The following is a 24,937-nucleotide window of genomic DNA, read 5'->3' on the forward strand; positions in this document are numbered from 1 at the left end:
ACATCTCTAATCAGGTCAGAGCTAGGAAAGAATGTGACCAACTTCATCATACCATGGTTCTGGCTTAACCCTTTAGCAAAAGGTCAAGGAGAGCTTTCCTGCTGGAGAGAAGGGAGGAATCAACAGGAGGGACCACCTTACCTATGAAATGGACTGCAGCTGCCCGTAGGAAGGACTGCGAGCTCTTCAGGAAGCCGAAGCTCTGAAACAGTAACTCCCCCACTAATTGTCTTTTGCATTTGCTCACCTGTGAAGTCAAGAGCAGTAATGCTGAGAAGGGGGGGGGGGGGGCGCGCTGCTGGGAACTCTACTGGAGACCTCCTTGCAGCCATGGCCCTCACACCTTGCTCACAAGCAGCAGCATTTTCTGTCTTTAGTCAGCTTAAACTACTTGAACCTGTACACTCAGAAAGTCCCACCCCAGGAAAAGTGCAGACTCAGCAGGAAGTTCATAAAGAGAAATTTGCTTCTTGGTACCAACATGATAAAGGAGAAAACTGATGTAGAGCCAGGAGACCCAGGTTTGAATATTGCCTCAGTTTTTTTCATCTCAAGTTTTGAAATAAAACCTACCTAACCTACCAATGGCTCCAATGGGATAACGGATGTAAAAGTGTACACTGTAAAGTGCTCTTTCTATGTAAGGCATTCCAATTCACAATACTAGCATTACTCATTTAGTTCCTAAACTACTTGTGTAGCCCTTAAATGTTTACTTTTTAACAAGTCTATGGCTTGTTCTTGACTTCACTGAAGTCACTGAAACCACAGACCTTTATCACCATGACTGCTGATCTCAAGCCCTGAGGACTCCTGTCTATAAATCTCCCTCTAACCAGAAGGCTTCTATCCCATTGGCATTTATTTATTTATTTATTTATTTATTTATTTATTTAAAATATATTTTATTGATTTTTTTACAAAGAGGAAGGGAAAGAGATAGAGTTAGAAACATCGATAAGAGAGAGTCATCGACCAGCTGCCTTTTGCACACCCCCTACTGGGGACATGCCGGCAACCAAGGTACATCCCCTTGACCGGAATCGAACCCAGGACCCTTCAGTCCCCAAGCCGACACTCTATCCATTGAGCTAAACCGCTCTCGGCGCATTGGCATTTAATAACCTTGTATGATGTCCCTAGCCACTGAAGGCAGAGTTTGGGATGCTAAGAGGATCAGATATGGAGAACCTGGGACTGGCATCCCAAATGTGGGTTCTCAGAGTTTGCTGATGAGAAAGAATGAGAATCAAGGAAAAGAAAGAATACATCTGTCAGCCCTCTCCTCTTTACCCACCTAGCCTGCCAGTGAGTCCATAGCATGCATATTGTAGCCCAGCTTCCTCAGAGACTCTCACTCACCAGGTACTTGCATGTTTCTTCCAACACCTGGATGTGATCACTGAGGGTGGTATGCTGAAACATCTGTGTGAAGGATGTCCAGCCAATCACAGTAGTCCACTCAGTCAGGGCCGCTCCACAGGCCTATGGGATGGAGACAAGGACATCCTAAGTCTCACTTCTACAACTCTGCAGAGCCAGGCCAGACCATGAAACTAGCCCACAAGGGGTTTGGTTGAGATTAGTAGCTGGGATCAGGGGCCTTGATCATGTCAAAGTACATAAATAGCTTCAGGGAGCAAAATCATATCAGCCTAAGACTGATGGCATCCAATAGGGGGGAAAGTGCTCAGATTCAACCCAGAAGATGTTAGCAAAGAGGTGTAGAGTGAACGCAGACCCCAGACCAGGTTCATGAAAGAGGACTAAAGGGAAGGGGCTGTGCTCTAGCAGAAAGAGTTGAATCAGGCTGAGGTTGGCAAGACAGAGGTCACCAGTACCTTGACCACCTCGGTGTTGTTGTCCTGAAAGCTAAGCAGCAGAGGCACTAAGAATTTGTACAGATGTTTCTGGAAGGCGTATCCAGGCTTGAATTGGTTGACTTTACATAACATGTGCCCCAGGGCAGAGATGGCTGTGATCCTCACCTGGTCCCTCTCCTGCCATGAGGAGCAAAATGGAGGTGAGGAGGCTATGCTTTCCCTCTGGCCCTGCCTGGCTTGGCTTTCATACGCCCACATTTCATTTTTCATGTTCAAAGGACACTGTTTTTACATACTGTAAAGGCAACATGATTTGTGTAGCAGAGTAATTCTCTTTAGCCCCCTAGAGCTAATAAACCCTCTGGAGTTATGGCACTGTGCTCGGGAAACTAAGATTATAATTTCAGTTCTGCCATGGATCATATCTACAACATATCACTTTGTTCTTTTCTGAGGATTTAGCTCAAGTATGACAAATCTTAAAAACATTAATTGTCCTAGTTATGCTGTAATTGTTTAAGTCTGTATTAGCTTGTGTTAATTAGCAATGATCACATCTAGCTAAACTTTATACACTTTCAAGAGTATAGTATATATTAATTGAACAAATATTTATTGAGCACCTATTATGAGGTAGGCACAGTGCTAATTAGCAGAGATGATGGGACAAGACAGTTCCTGAATTTGTAGGATATAAAAAAGAGGTATTTTAACAAGTGGAATTATTTTTTGCACAAAACACACATGGCTAAAAGAGAAATGATTCAATGTTAGCCCTTTAATTAAAAAAAACAGAATCCAGAGAGAATCCAAGATGGCGGCATAGGTAACACCTAACTGCAGCCTCACACAACAATTTCAATCAAATAGAACTAAAATATAAAATGGACATTACCCAGAACTACAGGAAAGTCGACTGACTGGAAATTCTACAATGAGAAGGAAAGAGAAAACCAGAAGGAAAATCAGAGGAGCTGTAAAAGCCTAAGTAAGGTATGGAGACACACTGCGCATGCTGAGAGGATGGAGCCGGAGAGGAGGGGGTGGCTGAGTGCCTGGCTGGCATTCCCTAGCAGGAAGGAGTTAAAAGCTCCAGACTGTGCTGAGCCCCAGTTCTGACAGCACTGAACCCCAGTTCTGAGCGAGACCCTGGGGACCCAGGCTCATACAGAGGGAGCCTGGGCTGTTAGGCGGACTCTTATGGGAGCGGCGAAAGGCAGTGCCCCCGGAGGCGCACACATTACGTGCAGAGGACGGGTGGTTGACTATGCCACTGGATTGCCCTGGCGGGAAGGAGACAGGGGCTCCAGACTGCTCTGAATTCCATTTCCAACTCCAGTGCCAACTGAACTGAACCCCAGTTCCAGGCTCATTGAGGGAGAGCCTAGACTGTTTGGTAGCAGATGAAACTCGAGGGCACCTTTCTCTCAGAGGTGCTTGCAACGAGTACTGAAGGACCCTGAGGAATACTGAGACTCAGGAGCTTCATAGGGCATGGTTGACTGAAGCCAAGGCTCCACTCTGAAACTCTGCCCCATCCAAGCTGAACACAGAGACTTTTAAGGCGACCAACTCAGGGAAGCTACGAAAATGCTGAGACAAGGAAACAGATCAGAAATAAAAGAAATGGAGGACAGAAAGCAACTGGATATAGAGTTCAAAACCACGCTTATAAGGTTTTTCAAGAATTTCCTAGAAAAGGTCGATAAGAACTATGAGGATATGAAAAGGGATCAACTAGAAATAATAAGGGATCAATAAGAAATAATAAGAGATCAACAAGAAATAATAAGGGATCAACAAGAAATAAAGAATACATTGTCTGAAATAAAAAATATTATACAGAGTCCTAAAAACAGAATGGAAGATCGCAAGAATCAAGCCAAAGATTTGGAACATAAAGAGCCAGAAGATACTCCTCCTCAGAAGCAAGAAGATAAGAGAATCCAGAAAGTTGAAGATAATGTAAGAAACCTCTAGGACAACTTCAAGCAAACCAACATCAGAATTATGGGGGTTCCAGAAAAAGAGAGAGAGCAAGATACCAAAAACATACTGAAAGAAATAGTGACAGAAAACTTCCCTCACCTGGTAAAAGAATTACACCTATAAGTCCAGGAAGCACACAGAACCCCAAACAAAAGGAATCCAAAGAGGACCACAACAAGACACATCATAATTAAAATTCCAAGAGCAAAAGACAAAGAGAGAATATTAAAAGCAGAAAGAGAGAAACAGGTAGTTACCTCTAAAGGAGCACCCATACGATTGTTAGCTGATTTCTCAACAGAAACCATTCAGGCCAGACGGGAATGGCAAGAAATATTCAAGGTGATGAATAGCAAGAACCTACAGCCAAAAATACTCTACCCAGCAAAGCTATCACTCAGAATCAAAGGCCAGATAAAGAGCTTCACTAATAAAAAAAAGCTAAAGGAGTTCATCACTGCCAAACCAGAATTATATGAATTGCTGAAGGTGGTTCTTTTGGAAGAAAAAGAAAATAAAGATAAAAATTATGAACAACAAATACATAACTATCAACAAGTGAATCTAAAAACCAATGGAATTAAAAACCTGATGAACAATATTAACTGTTGAATATAATAGAATCAGAGGTATGGGAGGGTAGTGAACTGACGATTCTCTGGGGAAAAGGGAAGTGGGGGGTGTGGGAAGAGACAACATAAACTGTGCATCTATGGATGAGGACAATGCGGGGTGGGGAAAGGGCAGAGGGTGGGGTAGGAACCTGGTGGAGGGGAAAAAAATGAGGAACTTTTGTAATAATATGAACAATAAAGGTTTATTAAAAAAACAAAAAACAAACAAACAAAACAGGATCCAATACAGTGGTGGAGTAGGTGGAAGTTACACTCACCTCCTCATTTGTACAGGATCAAAGCGGAACTACAACTAAATTTTAGAACAATCCACCTAAATAGCCAGCTGAAGTCCAGCTGAACAGAAGTCTTATGACCAAGGATTTACAGAAGAAGCCACATGAACACTGGTAGGAAGGACTAAGGCACAAAAAGAGCCGGTCCCACACGTGCAGCAGTTGAGAATCTGGAAAAATATTTCACGTACAAGGTCCACTTTCAGGAGCAAAGGGCTCAACCCCACACAGTCTCCCCAGCCTGGAGCACCAGAACAGGAAGAGAAACCCACCTAAGACCTGGCTGTGAAATTCAGCGGAGATTCCATCTACTAGGGAGAGAAGGGAGTCTGCCAGAAACCCAGGAGTCCTCTTTAAAAAATCAGTGCAGAAAATGTCATTTGCAGCCACTCACCTTGGGCTCCAGTGGAGGGAAGGTAGCTCAGAGCAGACTGGAGTCATCCAGGGATAGACTGAGTTTTATGGCTTCAGGGAGAGAACTAAAGTGACAGCCACCAAGGTCCTTGTGTTGAATCCCTCTCCCACCACAGTCCACAGATGCCATATTTCTTGGGTTGAGCATTCCCCTGCACAGGGCATCAGCCTGTGGAATAAATTAGTACTGCCCTCCCAAATACCTGTATCCCTGCCCTGACAAACTTGCACCAGCCAGCCTGAGTTGGCAGTGCAGGCTTTCTTGGAAGGATCTTTAGAATATTTAGGCAGATAAACAGGATGGGATGTCAGAGACTGAGTTCTGTGGCTCTAGGGTGAGGGTCTTTTTCCTCTCACATGCATGACTGGAGCCACCATTCCTGTGCAAAGCTGTCCATCCACATGACCAAATATTGGTCTATTTTAGCCTGATAAACTCTGCTGGCCTTACCCAAATGATGCCCTCAGACCCCACCCCATCACAAATGTCTGCAGGCCCCATGCAGGTTATAGCTGGCAGTTGGAAGCTGATCTTGGAGTACCATGAGACATTTGCTGAGCGGCCTCAGAGGCAGCACTGGCTCCAAGTTTGTATATGTATCAACGTGGTAAATACCACTTGCCCTACCTGTTGACTCACTGAGAACCTACTTCAAATTGCATATGGCCAGAGGCAGTTTCAGTGATTGGGCCCAACAGGTAGCCAGCAGGCATTTTGGCTCCTCCCACATTCACCCTTTTCCTGCAGAGGCTGTCACAAAAGGTGGATTGTTTGTAGCTCCTAACAGGTAGCCCAGGGTCAGTTATAGGCAGCATCTGATATTTACCAGCACCAGAGTCCCTCCCAAGAGGCCTCAGAACCTGGTGGCAGGCTTCAGACCACATCAGAGCACAAACCAATTAGCTCCACAAGTGGCACATTTTGGCAGATACCAAACCTTGCTGGGGTGAATTCTACTACATGGGGTTAGACCCTACCCTGCAGCTAGTTCATACACTGAAGTCAGGGTCAATCCTCATAGTCAGCCAGCCTGAAGGTTAACCCCACCTATGGATGGGCCATCAACAATGAAGACTCAAGACAACCTTGGCAAGTGTGCTTCAGTAGGATGGGTGTCATCCCGTGCGCTAAAAGATTGCCAGCTCACTTCTTGGTTGGATCACATGCCCAGATTGTGGGCTCAGTCCCTAATAGGGGATTGTGCAGGAGGCAGCTGATCAATGCTGCTCTCATACTGATGTTTCTCCCTCTCTTTCTCCCTTCTCTCTCTCTAAAAAGAAATAAAAAAATATATCATAAACATGCAACTAACATCAAACTCAACAGGGAAAAACTAAAAGATCAGAAGCAGGACAGAGATGTCCACTTCCACACTCTTACGCAACATAGTAGTGGAAGTCATAGCCAGAGCAATCAGATAAGAAGAAATAAAAGCATCCAACCTGGAAAGGAATAAAGCTGTCATTATTTGCTGATGACATGATACTCTATATTGAGAATGCTAAAGATTCCAATAAAAAAACCTAGAATTTATAAATTAATTCAATAAAGTATCAGAATACAAAATAAGTATTAGTTAGAAATTGATTGTTTTTTCTTTTTCTCTCTTTTTTTTTCTTTTCGGTTGCACCAATAATAAACTATTAGAAAGGAAACCTTAGAGAACAATCCCATTTACAACTGCATGAAAATAAAATAAAATAAAATACATAGGAATAAATCTAAAGAGATAAAAACCATACTCAGAAAACTATGGAACACATTAAAGAAATACACTGAAAAAGGTACAAATAAATGGAAACATATACTGTGTTCATGGAAAGAAAAAATTAATATAGTTAAAATGTCCATATTACCTAAAACAATCTATAAATTTAATACAATTCCTATCATAATATCAATAGTTTATTTCACAGAACTAGAACAAATAATTCAAAAATTTATATAGAACCAAAAAGACACCAAATAGCCAAAAACAATCTTGAGAAAGAAGAACAAAGTTGGAGGCATAATGCCACCTGATATCAAACTATACTACAAGGCCACAGTAATCAAAACATCATGGTACTGGTAAAGAAAACCACAACAAAACAAAACAAGATTAACAAACAAACAAACAAACAAACAAAAAACATACAAATCAATGGAACAAAATGGAGAGCCCAGAAATAAATTCTTGCTTATATGGTCAAAGGAGGCAAGAACATACAATGGTGTAAAGACAGTCAATTCAATAAATGATGTTGAAAAAATTGGACAGACACATGAAAATAAAAATGAAACTAGATCCTTATTATACCATGCATTAGAATAAATGAAAAGTGGATTAAAGACTTAAACCCATAAAAATTCTAGAAGAAAATAATAGTAAAATCTCTGACACTTCTCTTAGCAATATTTTTTCCCCCTGATATATCTCTTTGGGCAAAGGAAACAAGAATAAATAAATAAATGAGACTACATCAATCTAAACAGTTTTTGTACAGCAAAGAAAAACCATCAACAAAGGAAAAAGTCATCCCCACTGGCATGGCTCAGTGGTTGAGCATCAGCCTCTGAACCAGGAGGTCAGGGTTCGATTCCTATTCAGGGCACATGTGTGGGGTGCAGGCATATGGACATGCAGGAGGCAGTCTAGCCTAACAAGGATTCTCTCATCATTGATGTTTTTATTTCTCTCTCCTTCTCCCTTCCTCTCTTTAGTCAATAAAAAAAATATATATTTTTTAAACAAGATAACCTACTGAAAAGAGAGGAAGAAAAGATGGTGACTGGCAGGACAGAGGTAAGGGAGAGGAAGTGAGTGAGTGAGGGTGTGAAAGGAGAATGTGTGGATGTATGTGGTGTGTGTGAGAGTGAGAAAGGGACAGTTAAATCTCATAGGAACAGCAGGGGCTGGCAGACCAAGCTCTCTTGGACAAGGAGAGACTACTACTGCTGTGGGCACTCCCTGAACTGCAAGACTCAGGCATGGAGCCCATGCCATCTTGAAGGGGACAGCGGCCTTTTCTAGGAACTCATCAGCACCACCACCAGACAAGACTTTGACACTGACTGTGACCCAGCAGCCACTCCAGCCAAAATTCTGCTATACCAGCTGCAGACCCACAGATCCTGGGCACTCCACCTCCAAAGGTGCACTGCTCAGCAGCAGTAAGTGCATCTTCCCCTTCCCCAGCAGCAGAACTCTGTACACAACTTTTGCGCGTTTCCAGCTGAGTTCAAGTATCCAGGGCACACCACTTCTTAGGCAGTGCCTGGGAGCCACTGGGAGCCCCTCCTAGGTGTGATTCTGTACAGACAAGGGCATGCTGCCCCGGAGTAGAATTTCTAAACTTCCTCCTCCTAAATAATTGCTCACATACACCCCAGCTGCTTAACTTCAGCACCACGGCCCCTCAAAGTGTGTCAGACCTCTGTGCCAAAAGCACCGCCAGCTCTCACATATTTCCTAAGGGCAGGCACCCTGCACCCATCTATCCACAGGGCACTTGTGGGAGCTGCTGTGTCCTTGCTGGGTGTGATCTCGGACAAACAGGGATGCACTCCCCCTGGCAGTAGAATTTCTGAATTTACTCATCCTGGATACCTGCACACAGACACCTCAATTATGTGGCTTCAGTTCCAGGGCCTTTCAGAGTACTTCAGCGCCCCTTGCTGGCCAACGCACTGAGAGTGCCCCTGTGAACCTCCACTGGGAGTGTGTGCATATCTACCACAGGTGCAGCAGCAAAAGGTGAGTCTGCCTACTCCACAACTACAGAAGTCTGGACAGCACAGTAATGCCTTTCCAGAAGGTAGGCCTCCTGAGACCCATCACCCCAACAGACGGTTCCTGGATGCCTCTGTGAGTCCCCACTGGACACGCATGATTTCAATCAAGGGTGCAAGACAGCAAAAATTGGGACACCCCCCTCTACAAGTACTGATTTCTAGACACTACAGTTGTACCTTTCCAGCTCACAGGCCTACATCAAGAGAATCCAAATAGCTCAAGTAGGGAGCTACACTATTTTACCAAGCCCAGGAGACCTGAGAGATCACACCAGTAGCACCATCTCAAAAAGAACCTGGGTATCACACGAATCAGACCTACAATTAAAACGTTTCAGCAAAACATGGGAAGACAAAAAACAAAAACAAAAACAAAAAACAAAAAACAAACAAACAAACAATTCCCCAAAGAAAGAAAAAGAGGAATCACTGGAAAGGGAGTTAAATGAAATTGAGGCTAGTAGCATATCATAGAAAGAATTCAGAGTAATGGTTATAAGGATTTTTAAACAGCTGGATGACAAATACACACAACTCAATGACAAATACACACAACACAATGAGAACAATAAGGAGCTGAATGAGAATGTCACCAATATGAAAAGGAATCAAGAGGAAGTGAAGAATGACATAGCTGCAATAAAGAACACAATGGAAGGCTTAAACAGTAGACTAGAAGAGGCTGAGGACTGCATCAGCGAATTAGAAGACAAGATAGGAAAAAACACACAAACACAATAGCAACTGGAAAGAAGACTTAAAAAGCAAGAGGAGAGCCTAATGGAGCTTTGGGACAATACAAAACAACATTCGCAAAATAGGGGTACCAGAAGGAGAGGAAGAGAAGGAAGGAATAGAAAACCTGTTTGAAGAAATAATGACAGAAAATTTCCCTGATATTGGCAAGAAAAAAACTATGCAAGTCCAAGAAGTAGAGTCCCAAAGAAGTTGAACTCCAAAAAACTGACACCTAGACACATCATAATTAAATTGGCGAACACCAATGACAAAGAATCTTAAAGGATGCCAGAGAGACAGAAAGTTGAATATAAGGGATCTCCTATTAGACTATAAACTGATTTCTCAGCAGAAACACACCAGGCCAAAAGGGAATGGAATGAAATATACAAAGTCATGCAAAGCAAGGGACTAAATCCAAGAATACTATATCCAGCAAGACTATTGTTCAAAATTGAAAGTGGAATCAGGAGCTTCACAGACAAAAAAGGACTAAGGGAGTTTATTACCACCAAACCAGCAATGCAAAAAATGCTAAAGGGTCTGCTGGAAAAAAAAAAAAAAAAAAAAAAAAAAAAAAAAAAGGCAAAGAAATAGGAAGCAAAGAAGGAACACATGGGTAAAGAATAAAAAAAGGCAACAAACAAGTACCTATCAATAATAACTTTAAATGTAAATGGATTAAATGCCCCAATCAAAAGATATAGTAACAGATTGGATAAGAATACATGACCCACTATATCTGCTGTCTACAAGAAACTCACCTCAGAAAAAAAGGCGCATACAGACTGATGGTGAAGGGATGGGAAAAGGTTTTTCAGGCAAATGGAAATGAAAAAAAAATAGCTGGGGTAATAATACTTATATCTGACAAATTAGATCTCAAAGTGAAGAACATAACAAGAGATAAGGAAGGCCACTTCATAATACTAAAGGGAGCAATCCAACAAGAAGAAATAACTATGGTAAATATGTATGCACCCAATATAAGAGCAGCCAAATACAATACATAAAAAAAACTCTTGGAGGATATTAAGGGAGAGATTGTCAGCAATAAATTCATACTAGGGGACTTTAATATCCACTATCACCATTGGACAAATCCTCTGAACAAAAATCAGTAAAGAAATATCAATCCTAAATGACTCACTAGACCAGATGGAATTAATTGACATCTTCAGAACATTTCACCCCAAAGCCACAGAATATACATTCTTCTCAAGTTCACATGGGTTATTTTCAAAGATAGACCAAATATTGGGTCACAGGCAAAGTTTCTTCCAATTCAAGAAGATAGAAATCATATCAAGCATCTTTTCAGATCACAATGGCATAAAACTGGAAATCAACTACAATAAAAACATTCCAAAAAAATCAAACACATGTAAATAGCATGCTAGTAAACAATGACTGGGTTACCAGAGAGATCAAAGAAGAAATAAAAAACCTCATGGCAACAAACAACAATGAAAACACAACAATCCAAAATCATAGTGAAAGCAGTTTTGAGAGGGAAGTTCATAGCTCTATAAGCCTACTGAAAAAAACAAAACAAAAAGCAAAAGACAAAAAATAAGAAACAATGATAATAAATTATCTAACCCTACAACTCAGAAAATTAGAAAGAGAGCAACAAGAGAAGCCCAGTGTAAGTAGAAGGAAGGAAATAATAAAGATCAGAGTGGAGATAAATAACATAGAGACCAATAATAATAATAATAATAATAATAATAATAATAATAAAGATCAACAAAACCAAGAGCTGGTTCTTTGAAAGGATAAACAAGATTGATGAAGCCCTAGCCAGGCTCACCCAGAAGCAGAGAGAGAGGACCCAAATAAACAAAATCAGAAATGAAAGAGGAGAAATAACAACAGACCCCACAGAAATACAAAGGATTGTTAAAAATACTATGAACACGTCTATTCCAACAAAGTGGACAACCTAGAGGAAATTAACATATTCCTAGAAAAATACAACCTTCCAAAACTCAATCAGAAAGAATCTAAACATCTAAACAGGCCAGTAACTATGGAAGAAATTGAAGCAGTCATTAAAAAGCTTCCAACAAACCAAAGCCCAAGCCAGGTGGCTTCATAGGGGAGTTTTTCTAAACATTCAAGGAAGAACTTTAACCTAGCCTCTTCAGACCATTCCAAAAAGGCCAAGAGGAAGGAACACTTCCAAGCTCATTCTATGACGCCAGAATCACCTTTATACCAAAACTAGATAAAGATAACTCAATGAAATGAATTACAGGCCAATATCCCTCATGAATATAGATGCCAAAATCCTCAACAAAATCATAGCAAATCAGATTCAGCAGTATATCAGAAAGGTCATATAGCATGACCAAGTAGGATTTATCCCAGGGATGCAAGGATGGTAAATAGCTGCAAATCAATAAATGTGATACATCACATAGACAAATTGAGAGATAAAAACCACATAGTCATATAAATTGATGCAGAAAAAGCATTTGATAAAATCCAACACCGATTTTTGATAAAAACTCTCAGCAAGGTGGGAATAGAAGGATCATACTTCAACATAATGAAAGCCATATATGACAAACCCACAGCAAACACCATACTCAATGGGCAAAAACTAAAACCATTTCCCTAAGAACAGGAACAAGACAGGGATGCCCATTTTCACCACTCCTGCTCCACATAGTACTGGAAGTATTAGCCATTGTGATTAGAGAAGAAGAAATAAAAGGCACCCAAATTGGAAAAGAAGAAGTAAAACTCTCCTTATTTGCAGATGACATGATAGTGTACATAAAAAACTTTAAAGACTCCATCAAAAAACTATTAGACTAATAAATGAATTCGGTTAATTTTGGATACAAAATTAATTCCAAGACATCTATGGCATTTCAATAAACCAATAGTGAACTTAACGAGAGACTAAAAAAGCAATTCCATTTATCATTGCACCAAAAAAATTAATTAAGATACCTAGGAATAAACTTAACTAAGGAGATAAAAGACTTATAAGCAAAAAACTACAGGACACTGAAAAAAGAGATAGAGGAAAATGTAAACAGATGGAAGAACATACCATGTTCATGGATTGGTAGAATCAACATCATCAAAATGTCCATACTACCCAAAGCAATCTATAGATTCAATGCAATCCCCATTAAAATATCAATGGCATATTTTACAGACCTAGAAAGAACTCTCCAAAAATTCACCTGGAATAAAAAAGGATCCCGAATAGCCACAGCAGTCCTGAGAAAGAATAACAAAGTAGGTGGGATCTCCATACCAGATTTCAAGCTGTATTACAAAGCCACTCTTCTCAATTCAGCTTGGTACTGGGACAAAAACAGGCATATAGACCAATGGAGTAGAATAGAGAATCTGGATATCGACCCAAACCACTATGCTCAATTAATATTTGACAAAGGAGGCATGAACACACAATGGAGCCAAGACAGTCTCTTTAATAAATGGTGCTGGGAAAACTGGACAGATACAAGCAAAAAAAATGAAACTAGACCACCAACTTACACCATACACAAAAATAAACTCAAAATGGATAAAGGACTTAAACATAAGATGGGAAACCATAAAAATACTAGAGGAATCCACAGTCAGAGAAATCTCAGACATATGTCAAAGCAATTTCTTCACCGATACCGCTCCAAGGGCAATGGAAACTAAAGAGAAAATAAACAAATTGGACTACATCAAAATAAAAAGCTTTTGCACAGTAGAAGAAACCATCAACAAAACAACAAGAAAGCCCACTATATGAGAGAATATATTTGCAAATGTTATCACTGATAATGTTTTAATCTCCTACATTTATAGGGAATTCATACAACTTAATAAAAGGAAGATAATAGATCCAATGAAAAATGGGCAACAGACCAAAATAGAAACTTTTTGAAAGAAGACAGAAGGAAGGCCAAGAGACATATGAAAAAATGCTCAAGTTACTAATTATTCGAATGCAAATCAAAATGGCAATGTGGTACCATTCACAGCTGTCAGAATTGCTATCAACAAATCAACAACAGACAAGTGCTGCGGAGGATGTGGAGAAAAAGGAACCCTCATGCACTCCTGGTGGGAATGCAGACTGGTGCAGCCACTGTGGAGAACAGTGTGGAGTTTCCTCAAAAAACTGAAAATGGAACTCCCATTTCACCTAGAAGTAATCCCACTTCTAGGAATATATCCCAAGAAACTAGAAACACCAATCAGAAAGGATATATGCACCATATGTTCACAGAAACACAATTAACAATAGCTAAGATTTGGAAATAGCCTAAATGCCCATCACCAGATGAGTGGATTAGAAAACTATGGTATATCTACACAATGGAATACTATGCTGCTATAAAAAAGAAGGAATTCCTACCATTTGCAGCAGCATGAATGGAACTGGAGAGCATTATGCTAAGTGAAATAAGCCAGGCAATGAAAGAAAATACCACATGATCTCACTCATTTATGGAAAATAGAGAACATTATAACTTGATGAACAAAACGATAGATACAGAGGCAGTAAAGCATCAAATAGACTGTCAAATTATAGTGGGAAGGTTGAGGAGTGTTGGAGAGAGGAGGAAAGAGATCAACCGAAGGACTTGTATCCATGCATATAAACACAACTAATGGACACAAGACACTGGGGGACGGGGTGGAATGAGGGCATGTATCAGGGGTTAGGGGAGGCTGGGGGAAGTTCAATGGGGAAAAAAAGGAGACATATGTACTATTTTATGTAATACTTTAAACAATAAAATAAAATTTAAAAAAAGACAATCTACTGAATAGTAGGACATATTCACCAATGGGTTAACATATTCTGATAAAGAGTTAATATACAAAATTTATACAGAATTTATACAACTCAACACCTGGAAAATAAAAACAATTTGATTTAAACACTTCTTCAAAGAGGCCATACAGATGGAAAGTAGACATATCAAAACATGCTCAGCATCACTAATCATCAGGGAAATGCAAATGAAAACTACAATGAAATATTTCCCCACGCAGTAGAATAACTATCATCAAACAATTATTAGTGAGGAAGTGGAGAAAAAGGAATTCCATGCACTGTTGGTGAAAATGTAGATTGGTGCATGGAAATGGAAAACAGTATGGAGATTCTCTCTTTGGCCCTAAATGGGTAGCCCAGTTGGATAGAGTATTACTGGATAGGCCAAGGTTGTGGAGTGGATATCTAGTCTGGGCACCTATAAGAAGCAACCAATAAATGCATAAAGAAGGGGAACAACAAAATCGTTTTTCTCATTCTTCCTTCTCTCTCTTTCAAATCAATACAATAAAAAAAATTCTCTATCTTTAATCTTTTGCATTTTAATTATGTGTTTTGGTGTGGGCTTCTTTGGGTTCATCTTATTTGGGCCTCTGCATTTTCTAGACTTGTATGTCTGTTTCCTCCTAGGTCAGGGAAGCTTTTTGTTATTTTCAAATATGTTTTCTGTTCTTGGCTCTCTTTCTTCTGGTACCCAAATGATAAAAATGTTGGTACACTTAATCACTTAATATCACAGAAGCCCCTTAAAACTATCCTCAACTTTTTTTGGATTCTTTTTTCTTTTTGCTGTATTGATTGTGTGTGGTCTACTCCCTTATCTGCCAAATAATTTCATTTAATCTCCCGTTAATTTCCTTTTAATGCATTTCCTTATTTTTTCAAAGATTTTTAAATTTATTTTTAGACACAGAGGAAGGGAGAGGGAGAAGCATTAATGTGAGAGTGAGGCATCGGTTGGCTGTCTCCTGCATGCCCTCTATGGGTATCAAGCCTGCAAACCAGCATGCGCCCCAAGTGGAAATTGTACCTGAAACTTTTAGGTGCACAGGTCACCATCCAACCAACTGAGCAACACCAGTCAGGGCTCTAATATATTTCCTCATTTGTTATTGTATGTTCATTTCCAACCAGTTCTTTTTTATATTTTCTATCTTCTTGTTTTTCTAAAATATATTTTTATTGATTTCAGAGAGAAAGGGAGAGGGGAAGAAAGAAAGAAATATCAATGATGAGAATCATTGATTGGCTGCCTTCCGAACGCCCCCCAATGGAGATGGAGCCCATAACAGGGGCATGTGCCCTGACCAGTAATTGAACAGTGACCTCCTATTTCATAGGTCGATGCTCAACCACTGAGTCATGCAGGTAAGGTTCTATCTTTGATTTACATTTCTTCTTCATTAAAGTTCTCACTAAGATCATGGATCATCCTTATAACCTGTGTTTTAATTCTGCATCTGGTAGATTGCTTGTCTCCATTTTGTTTAGTAATTTTTCTGGAAGTTTGTTCTGTTCTTACATTGGAACATGATCCTTTGTCACCTTATTTTGGCTACCTCCTCGTGTTATTTCTATGTATTAGGGAGAGCTGCTATATCCCTTGCTCTTGGTAGAGTCGTCTTATGTAGTAGGTGTCCTAAACGGGCCCAGTGACACAGTCTCCCTGTTTGCCTGAGCTGGGTGCTCCTGTGTGTCCCTGTGTGGGTTTGTGTGCTTTCCTATTGTAGTTGAGACTTGATTGCTGTTGGCATAACAATGGCAGAGACTGACCTTCAGGCTCATTGATTGTGAGGACTGGTCATGACTATAGTGGAACTGCTATTGTGCAATGGTGAACCTACAGAGCAGAATTTGCTTTAGCAGGACTCTGGTACCATCTGAATCTGCCCTTTGAGTGTGTCATTTGTGGATGTAGTTGGGTGCTGTTCTGATGTAGTCTGAAGCTGAGCACTAGGTGTGTTGGTTCTGAAACCTATTGAGAAATGCAGGTCAAGGTATCTTCTGTTTGAGACCTGCCTGGGGCCACCTGGTATTAGCTACAAGGTGATATGCAGATGTTTTCCACTTGTGTGGACTTGGAGGTACCTGAGAGAGGCTAAGATGCAAACTGAGGCCAGATGCTGCTGGTGCGAGGCTTGGAGATGCTTGGTAAGTGGGACAGGGCATGCCAGGGCCAGATGCTGCTTGCTTGGGGTTTGTGAACTTTTGAGATATTTTTAAAAATGTTGCCATATGCCAAAACAGGTTCTTTGTATGGAACATTGTTAACCAGGTTGAGGGAGACTCAGATCTGATGCTTGTCTACGCATGCAGGGGGGAGAAGGGCTTAGCAAAGGAACAGTCGCTTCAACCATCACTTCCTCTGGGAGATAGCTGCCCTTCCAGCCTTTCCCTGAAGCCAGATAAATCAGTTCTACCTCTAGCATCTTTCAAGGTGCTGCTCCAGTGCTGGAGATCAGAGCAAGCGAATCCATCAGTGAGTAATTCCATGCAAAGGCCCTTTAAGAGAAATACCTAGGATTCCAGAAGCTACCTCCACCCTCACTCCTCACTGAGCCACCATCTCTACTGGTTTTTATAGTCAGAAGTTATGGGGAATTCTCTTGTCAGAACTGGAACCTGGGCTGGAGGGCCTAGTGTGGGGCTGGGACTCCTCACTCCACAGTAGGAGACCTCACAGCTGTTATATCTCTCTCCACCTTTAACCAGTACATGTGGGTGTGGAACCAACCCATTCCATGCCTCTTCCCTTCCTACTAACCTTGATGTGGCTTCTTGTGTATATCCTTAGCTTTAGGGCACTGTTCAGCTCAAATTCAGGCAGGAATCAATGATGGTTGCTCTGTAGCTTAGTTGTAATGTGGTCATGGGAGAAGGGGAGTACAGTGTTTACCTATGCTGCCATCTTGACTGGGAGCGAAAACTAGAGTTTTCACTAAGTCAATTTATATGACTAGGTGAATGGGAAAGCAGCACCTAGAACCCAAAATTCACAGACCTTGCCTGAATCAGTGTTCTTTTCATTTTCTAGGATGCCACTGTGTAGTGACCATTTACTATTTCTCAGTTAGATCATAAATCTTGATTTACCATTCCAGAAATATGGATGATAACCTGATAACCTTCCCATTATAGACATCTTAAAATGAAAAATAAAATATACCCAAGATTTAAATAACTACAATTTCAAGAAAGAGAAATAACCAGTTCCAATGATGAAGAGGCTGCTGACACTCCACCTTCCATGGGGTAGGGGAATATCACTGGTTTCCATAGCCTAGGGGTCTGGCTTTTCATATCTATTGGTCTCCTCAACCTGCCCAGAAGGCAACCAGAAACTGGGAAGCAAGCACCATAGGTCGACAGAATGCTCCAAGAGCAGTCCTCTAGTTAACCTCAAAGAGCCAGAAAGGGAACTCACATTGCTCAAAGAGAATGGGGAAATCCCAGTTCTTTTTTTCCTCCTGTTCTCTCATGCCACAGCCCCCACACTAAGTCCAGTGGGAATCTATAGGAGCCAAAATTCAGAGGGAGAGAAACCTTACTCTCCGTTTGAAAGAACTGAGACCCCAAGAGGATGGACAAACCCCCCAGTTCTTTATTTCCTCTCTCCGCCTTCATGGCACTTGGCCCAAAAGTAGGCTCAGTCACAGAAATCCCTGGAATTGCAGGGTAACTAAAGCCTCACCTTTCTAGCCAAACAACCAGAAAAAGGGAGCCCCAGGGAACTCTAAATTCAGGGAGGTCACAGTGAAAGAGGACCTTGGGAAAGTAAACATTCAAAAGGGCAATGGCTCAATATTCAGACTGACACTGAAATTACACTACGCACACAGAAGGCTAGTAGGAACTTGCAGCTGAAATTAAATAGGCCAGTTGCCTTCTAAGCAAAACTGTGAGCATCCTCCATAGGATTTCAATGAGACTCAGAGTCACATAACTTAATGTTTATAAAGATACAATCAAAAATCACTCTGTCCAGTTTTTCTCAATTATTAGAGCATCTGCCTGTGGACCGAAGGGTCTCAGGTTGAATTCCTGGTCAAGGGCATGTACCTCCATTGCAGGTTTGGTCCTCTGCATGAGCAGGAGGCAACCAATCAATGTATCTTTCTCACATCCATGTTTCTCTCTCTTTTTTTCTCTTTCTCCCCTGTCCCCTTTCCACTCTCTTTAAAAAAATAATAAATAGAAAAAATATCCTCAGGTGAGGATTTAAAAAAAAAATCACTCTATATGTGAAGATCCAGGAAAATCTTGACTCACATGGGAAAAGACAACTTATATACCAGGTAAGATGAAACAGATGTTGTTTCTTAACTCCTTAAAGGAGTTATGATACAAAATACTCCAATAACAACACTGAATACCCTTGTAATAAATACAGAAATAAAAGCCTCAGCAAAGAAATAGACAATATAAAGAAAAATGGGAAATTTTAAAACTGATAAATACAAATTAGCAACACAGAGATGTCAGATGAAAGACACAAAGAACTTGAAGACAGATCAATAAAAATTATTCAATCTGAACAACAAGGAGGAAAATTATTGAAAATGAACTGAATCTTGGGACCCATGGGAGAAGAGCAAAAGGTCCAATATTTCTGTCATCAAATTTCTAAAAGGAGAGGAAAAAGAATGTGCTGAAAATATTTTGAAGAAATAATGGCTACAAACTTTTAACGTATGGCAAAAGACATGTAGAGATTTCAAGAAATTTAGGCTAAAACTAAAGAAATTCATGCCAACACATCCTAAACTGCTAAAAACTAAAGACAAATGTGATAAGGTATGTACATATATAATACCTTAATTTAAAAAATGAGGAAAAAAATAAAATAAAATTGTAAAAAGTCCTAAAATAAAATAAAGACAAATGTGAGACAAAAATAAAGATATTTTCAGACAAAGACTGAAAACTTTTGCTATTAATGGATCCTCACCAAAGAAGCTACAAAGAAAAAAGAAGAAAATGAATCTAGAAGGGAGGAGAGAACTATAATAAGGAAAGGTAACTGAAGAAATCTGTAAACAACATATGGATAAATCCCAATAAGTATTGACTGTATAAAATAATAACAATTGTTGTGATTATGTGAAACACCAAATTTGGGGATTTAAAAAAAATGAAACTAAAATACCAGACAATACTAATTAATAAAATGGGGCAGTGTAATCAAGCTTTAAGGTTCTTATATTGTTTGGATGAAGGCTAAAGATTATTTTTTTGCTTTGTCAAGTCAAATATACATGTTGGACTTTAAAAGTAACAGAAAAAATAGATGAATCATGGAGTGAGTGTCCAGGCTCTTAGAGATTATGAGACTGATACAAAAATAATTCAAATACAAGGTTCAAATATTAAAAATAGGTAGATGCCAGAACAGGAACACTGTAAGTAAACATATATCTCTGATGTGAAGTCCCTTCAATTCAAAATGTCTCTGCTCTGTAAAGAGGATGAGACATGGAGTGGGTTGTTTGGGCCTGGGAAATTCAGATTTCTCAGCCTTTGGGTTCTTGTAACAAGGCTCCTAGCATTCTAGGGTTCCCGAGTTGTTTGGAAGGAGGGTACAAATTATGAAAGAAGTTATGATCTTCAAGTCTGCAGAAGAAGATCATTGGAGTCAAAACCAATTTTACATCAGTATGTCACATTTTCCCCTTCAGTGGCTCTGTAGTAAGAGAATAAGTGGATAAGTGCTACATCTGTATGTATTAGGGAGTGAATTTTGGACCTGTCTAATGTACTGCTTCAAGTCGCCAAGTCTCCTTTTATCTGCCCCTTAGTGATTTTACCCTTCCACCAAGTCCCCTAGCCCTGCCCCAGTACCCTTAATTCAGCTTCCAGGGTTCACCTTCAGCCCCAGCCCATGCTATACTGTTCCCAACTAATCCTAGGGACTTAGGCCCATACATCAGTGATGAGTGGTTGCAGATGCTTCGAAATGCTGCAGAACACCTCCTTGACCTCCTCTCCTTGCCCATGGTGGATGATGTTCTGGAGGGCCTTCACTGCCTGAACTGTCACTCGAGCCTCGCTCTTCAATAAGTCACGCAAGAATGGAACCAGGCTCCTCAGAGACTCTGACTATTTGGAAGAAGGCAGAGATTACTCACCACCTGGGGACCATGTGACACTTTAGGGATAGGGTTTTGAGAAAACAGATGGCACCTAAAAAATAACAGACCTAGGGAATCTAGGGGCTAGGTGTATAGAGGAAGTGGAAGGCTGGTGCTCAGGGTGTTTGGAAGGCCAGATGGCCAGGCTACGTAAGTCTATAAACTGGATGTTGTACTGCCCTGGGATGTGGGGTTGGGAAATATACTGAGCTCTGGGTAATTAAGAGGCCCTGAGTGGTTCAGAGACTAACATTTGATTCCCATTGGGACCCCCACTTTTACTTGAGTTGGGTGCAGTGCCATGTTACTGATTCCACGGAGTCCAATTTCTTTCATGATGAGGTTGGGCTCCTTAATCCACTTGATTAGATTTCCCACAAATTCTTGATCCAGAGTCTGAGCCACTGATCGATGCCAGAGGAGCTGTGGAAGCAAGGATACTACAATGATGGGTAGAGAAATGGTCATGGGAACATGCTACTTCTCTAGCTCCCCCCAGGCCCCACACTCAAGTAAGAAGTGTGACCAGTTGAGAGCAGTGGTAGATATGTACACATGGGGTAGAGTCTAAGGCAATGGAGGATAACACTGATAATGTTAGCATTTGGGGCCAGATCCTGGGATCCTAAAATCATTCTGGGAGGCCTAAAGTTGCTATTCCCCTCTCAGGCTTTTTTTTTTTTTTTTTTTTTACCAGGGTCTGAGTTGGCAGGGAAGCAATCCACACTCAATTCTATTCTTTCTACTTCCTGGGGCAAATTATTTAACATTTCTGTTAAATGTTCCTCAGCTACAGGAAATGAATGGCTAGGGCTGTGGTCCTCTCCCCAGGCTTTCACCTGCGCATAGACGGTCCTGGCCAAGATCTTCTGACGATTATCTACGCTGTTGAGATGATTCTTTGCAAGGTTCAGGATTCGGTGCAGCAGGACTGGCTCACAGTTCTTCACAATGCCACTGGGACGGGGCAGAGGAAGCCAAGAATTGCTGGGTGGGGAGTGGGCAGTGGTGGAGGGGAGGTGGCAAGAGAACAGTATGCACAGAACAGGAAAAATGTGAAGGCTGAGGTCTGGGAGATGAGGAAGGGAGGGTTAACGGCTGCTGTAGGTGAGTGCTGTGCCCTGGAAAATTGGCACTGGGGGCTCGAGTGGTATTAGGCATGCTGGGGAAATGGTCCCACCTTGTCAGTTCCATGATCCCTATGTAGTAAAGTTTAGGGCAGGTCAGAAGATCCCAGCACTTGTGCTCATCTGCATAGGCCACCACTCCATCATATGCAGCTGCGAACAACACCAGCTTCACCACCTCTAGGGCACAACTGAAGACCAATCATCACCAGGTTTGTGAAAAGAAGAAACAGAAGGATGGACAAGATGTTATGCTATAGTTTTGCATCCTTATCCTGGCAAGCCAGGAGACTGTTCTCTAATCTGGTAACTAGCTGGATCATTCTTTCCAGCTGATGATAAACCATGGCAATATGAAACCTGTATCCAATTGTTTGTCTGCTCACTGCTTCAACCTTGGTGCTCATCCAACCACAGAGTCTTGTACAGAAACTACAGAGATATGCTAGTGCCACAGCTTTCAAATTCTCCTCTCCAGGTGTAGAAGTGTTAGGATATCTCATCACCTCCACACCACCCTAACCGGAATTTCTGTGGTTACTGGTTTTCTTTATTTTCTTACCATAAGCTTTCACTTGAGTAGAATACCCTGACGTTTTTTTTTTTAAAAGTCTGACAACTACTTATTTAGTAGTTCAACACCCATTTTACTGCAGAAAACAGAGTAGTGACTTGCATGAGATGGCATACCTAGTGACAAAGCTAAGCCAGAGATTATCCAGATTCAAATGGCCACAGCTACATGGAGAGAATTCAATCTTTCATGTGTCAAGTCATGAAAAGAGACGTGAACTGCTGAGTGAAGCAGAAGAGTGCATGCAGGGAAAAGAGTAACCAGAAACTTGAAAATATATGCGTACATTCCAGCACATGATGCTGCAGTACCCACACCAACATTCTAGCTCTATGCTGCCGTCAGTCTCTTCTTCAGCATCCCTAGGGAAGGCATTTAGTTGTCCAGGGCCCACTGGAGTTCACTAGTCTCATTTTCCATCACACAGGGTTAGGCTTACCTAGTAGGGTCAAAGGTCTTGCCAAAGGTGCCCTCCTTCCTGTAGACCACCATCTCCTGGGAGGGATTTTGCTCAATCACCCAGTAGAGATGACATAGCACAGCCAGCAATAGCTGGGGGTAGAGTTCCTGGGTGGCCTGCAGGCACAGGGACCCTGATAGCATCTCACACAAAGCACATGTCGCCTGGGGAGGACACAAGGAAAGGAGGAAGCAGAATTGACTTGGTCTGGTAAAGACATAAATGGTCCCACAACCCCACACACTGAGTCCAGCCCTCTCTTCACCCTCCTCTCATCACTGCCCAAAGGTCACAGTTCACTCTGACTGAGGTTTCTAAGCCGCATCCAAAGATTGAAAGCCCACAGCTCATCCCTGGGGAAATGAGGGGCCACACACGTGTAATCTTGCCTCTCTCTATTTCCAAACATTAAAAACAAGAAGGGAACCAATTCTAAATTTTCAGCAGAAAATAAATTGGGCCACCCAATTTCATCCTCTGCACTTACTACTCCATGCCCCTGGCCAGGCCCCAGAAAAATGGGTGCCAGACCCAAACACAGGAGATAGAAAAAGCTGATTAACTCTGAACATCAGTTTCTTTTTCCATGAAATGGGATTGATTCTTGCACTTTCTACACCATGCAGTTCTTGATGTACAAAGTTAAAGTGCTAACCATATGTGCAGTATTAGTGAGTCCAGTGTTAACTGTCTTCTCTTTACTGCTCCCTAACACCTGCTCACACCCACCAGGTGCCCTTTAATCTTCAGCTCTGCATGCAAGTCCCAGACATAAGTCCTCAGCCCCACCCCTCCCCATGCTGACCTCCACGGGCTGCAGGGCTATGTCCCTCGTTCCCTCTGTGGTGTGCTTTTCCAGGATGCCTATCAGCAGCTGCAGAACGTTGATTGTGGTCTCTCGCTCGGTGCCGAACACCTTCCACAGGTCCAGAATTGTTCTGCAGGACCCAGGGACAGCTATGTCATGGGCCCTGGTAACCATATTCTAATACCCATCTGGTCTTGAGCCCATAAAGTGCCTGTTCTCAGGTTCTAGAGAGAGTGAGGCCCAAGAGGACTTGGCCAAAGAACATGAAGTTTGATTGGCATCAGGAAGAAAGCATCCTTGTGCAGTGATTTTTAACATGGGCTTGGGGTGGGGCAAGGGAGGGTTTCCTGGGATGGAGTGTGCTCCTGGGTGTAGGAGAGGTACCTATCCCAAGGGAGGGGCCTGTTCAGCAGCAGGGGCACAACACTGTCAGTGCTGTTGCCTGCCAGCAAGCACAGGGCCCGAAGGATCTCCTCCTTTGTGTTGGGATCCAGTTGCAATTTGAGCCGTTCCAGGATGCCCACCACAATTTCCTCAACCTGCAGGGGAGAGCCAGAAAAAAATCTAGTCATTTCTTCTTTACTTCCTTCCTTCCTCCTCCCTCTCTACTAAGTCCCTCTCTACTCAAGGGGCCTAGTTCTAATCCTGTCGGTGACTCTCAAGGCAGAGTTCTGGGGTGGGAAAGGCTAGACCAGCAATGCCCACCAAAGGAAGCTCGTGCCAAGGCCCACTAGAGCAAATGCCTGCTCCTTCCCCCAACATCCAGAGAGAAGGTCTGAGGTTTCCCAGGAGACACATGGCGCTCCAAGTTGCACCCCTGAAACTGCAGGGACAGTGGCATTGGATGTGGAAAGACCATAGGGCTCTCATCTGGTGCTCAGCGCTCTAAACTATGGACCTTTAGAAAGCCCACTTCATTGCAATATCTCAAGGACACCGTCAAGGTGCCCTTACATTTCTGGTACCTAGGCCAGGCCAGTCACATAAATGAGTGGAGGCAGTGGGTGTCAGGGGATTCAGAGAGAAAAGGGGGTGGACAGCTCGTGACACATATAAAGAGGATGGTGGTCACTTATAGAGTTGTCCTATGTGACCCCATTTAAAAATTGTTTTATTTTCTTAGTGAAATGAGAACCAGATTTTTAAATGTTAGGTCTTCCCATTTATGAAAGTTCAGTAATTTTGTGAGCTTCCTTGTTTGCAATTCACAGCCTTACCCCCTCACAGAGGTCTAAGCTCCTGACATCCTATGGGGTTGGGTGAGTCCCCCAACAGTGCCTACACCCCTGCACATGGCTGTCATTAACTGAGGAATCAGCCACCCAGATAGGAGGCACTGCAGTTACAAGCTCAGGATTACAAATGTCAGGGCTCATGGGACCACAGA

At 41.7% G+C, this 24,937-nt stretch overlaps 1 protein-coding gene across 1 annotated transcript in view; it reads right to left on the minus strand.

Moving 5' to 3' along the window:
- The window catches only part of LOC311619690 (maestro heat-like repeat-containing protein family member 7), a gene marked incomplete at both ends in the record, with an annotated part of 70,742 nt that overhangs the window by 12,560 nt on the left and 33,245 nt on the right, over positions 1 to 24,937 (minus strand). The window contains 10 exons of the mRNA XM_084878242.1: positions 142 to 247; positions 1,363 to 1,485; positions 1,842 to 2,000; positions 20,376 to 20,549; positions 20,864 to 21,004; positions 21,421 to 21,568; positions 21,762 to 21,899; positions 22,722 to 22,906; positions 23,548 to 23,680; positions 23,935 to 24,089. Of these exons, the coding sequence (XP_084734368.1) occupies positions 142 to 247; positions 1,363 to 1,485; positions 1,842 to 2,000; positions 20,376 to 20,549; positions 20,864 to 21,004; positions 21,421 to 21,568; positions 21,762 to 21,899; positions 22,722 to 22,906; positions 23,548 to 23,680; positions 23,935 to 24,089 (1,462 nt within the window). The remainder of the gene's footprint in view (positions 1 to 141; positions 248 to 1,362; positions 1,486 to 1,841; positions 2,001 to 20,375; positions 20,550 to 20,863; positions 21,005 to 21,420; positions 21,569 to 21,761; positions 21,900 to 22,721; positions 22,907 to 23,547; positions 23,681 to 23,934; positions 24,090 to 24,937) is intronic.

Source organism: Pipistrellus hanaki (assembly GCF_964339955.1).
Source record: "Pipistrellus hanaki genome assembly, chromosome: 3".
NCBI classification, from domain to species: domain Eukaryota; kingdom Metazoa; phylum Chordata; class Mammalia; order Chiroptera; family Vespertilionidae; genus Pipistrellus; species Pipistrellus hanaki.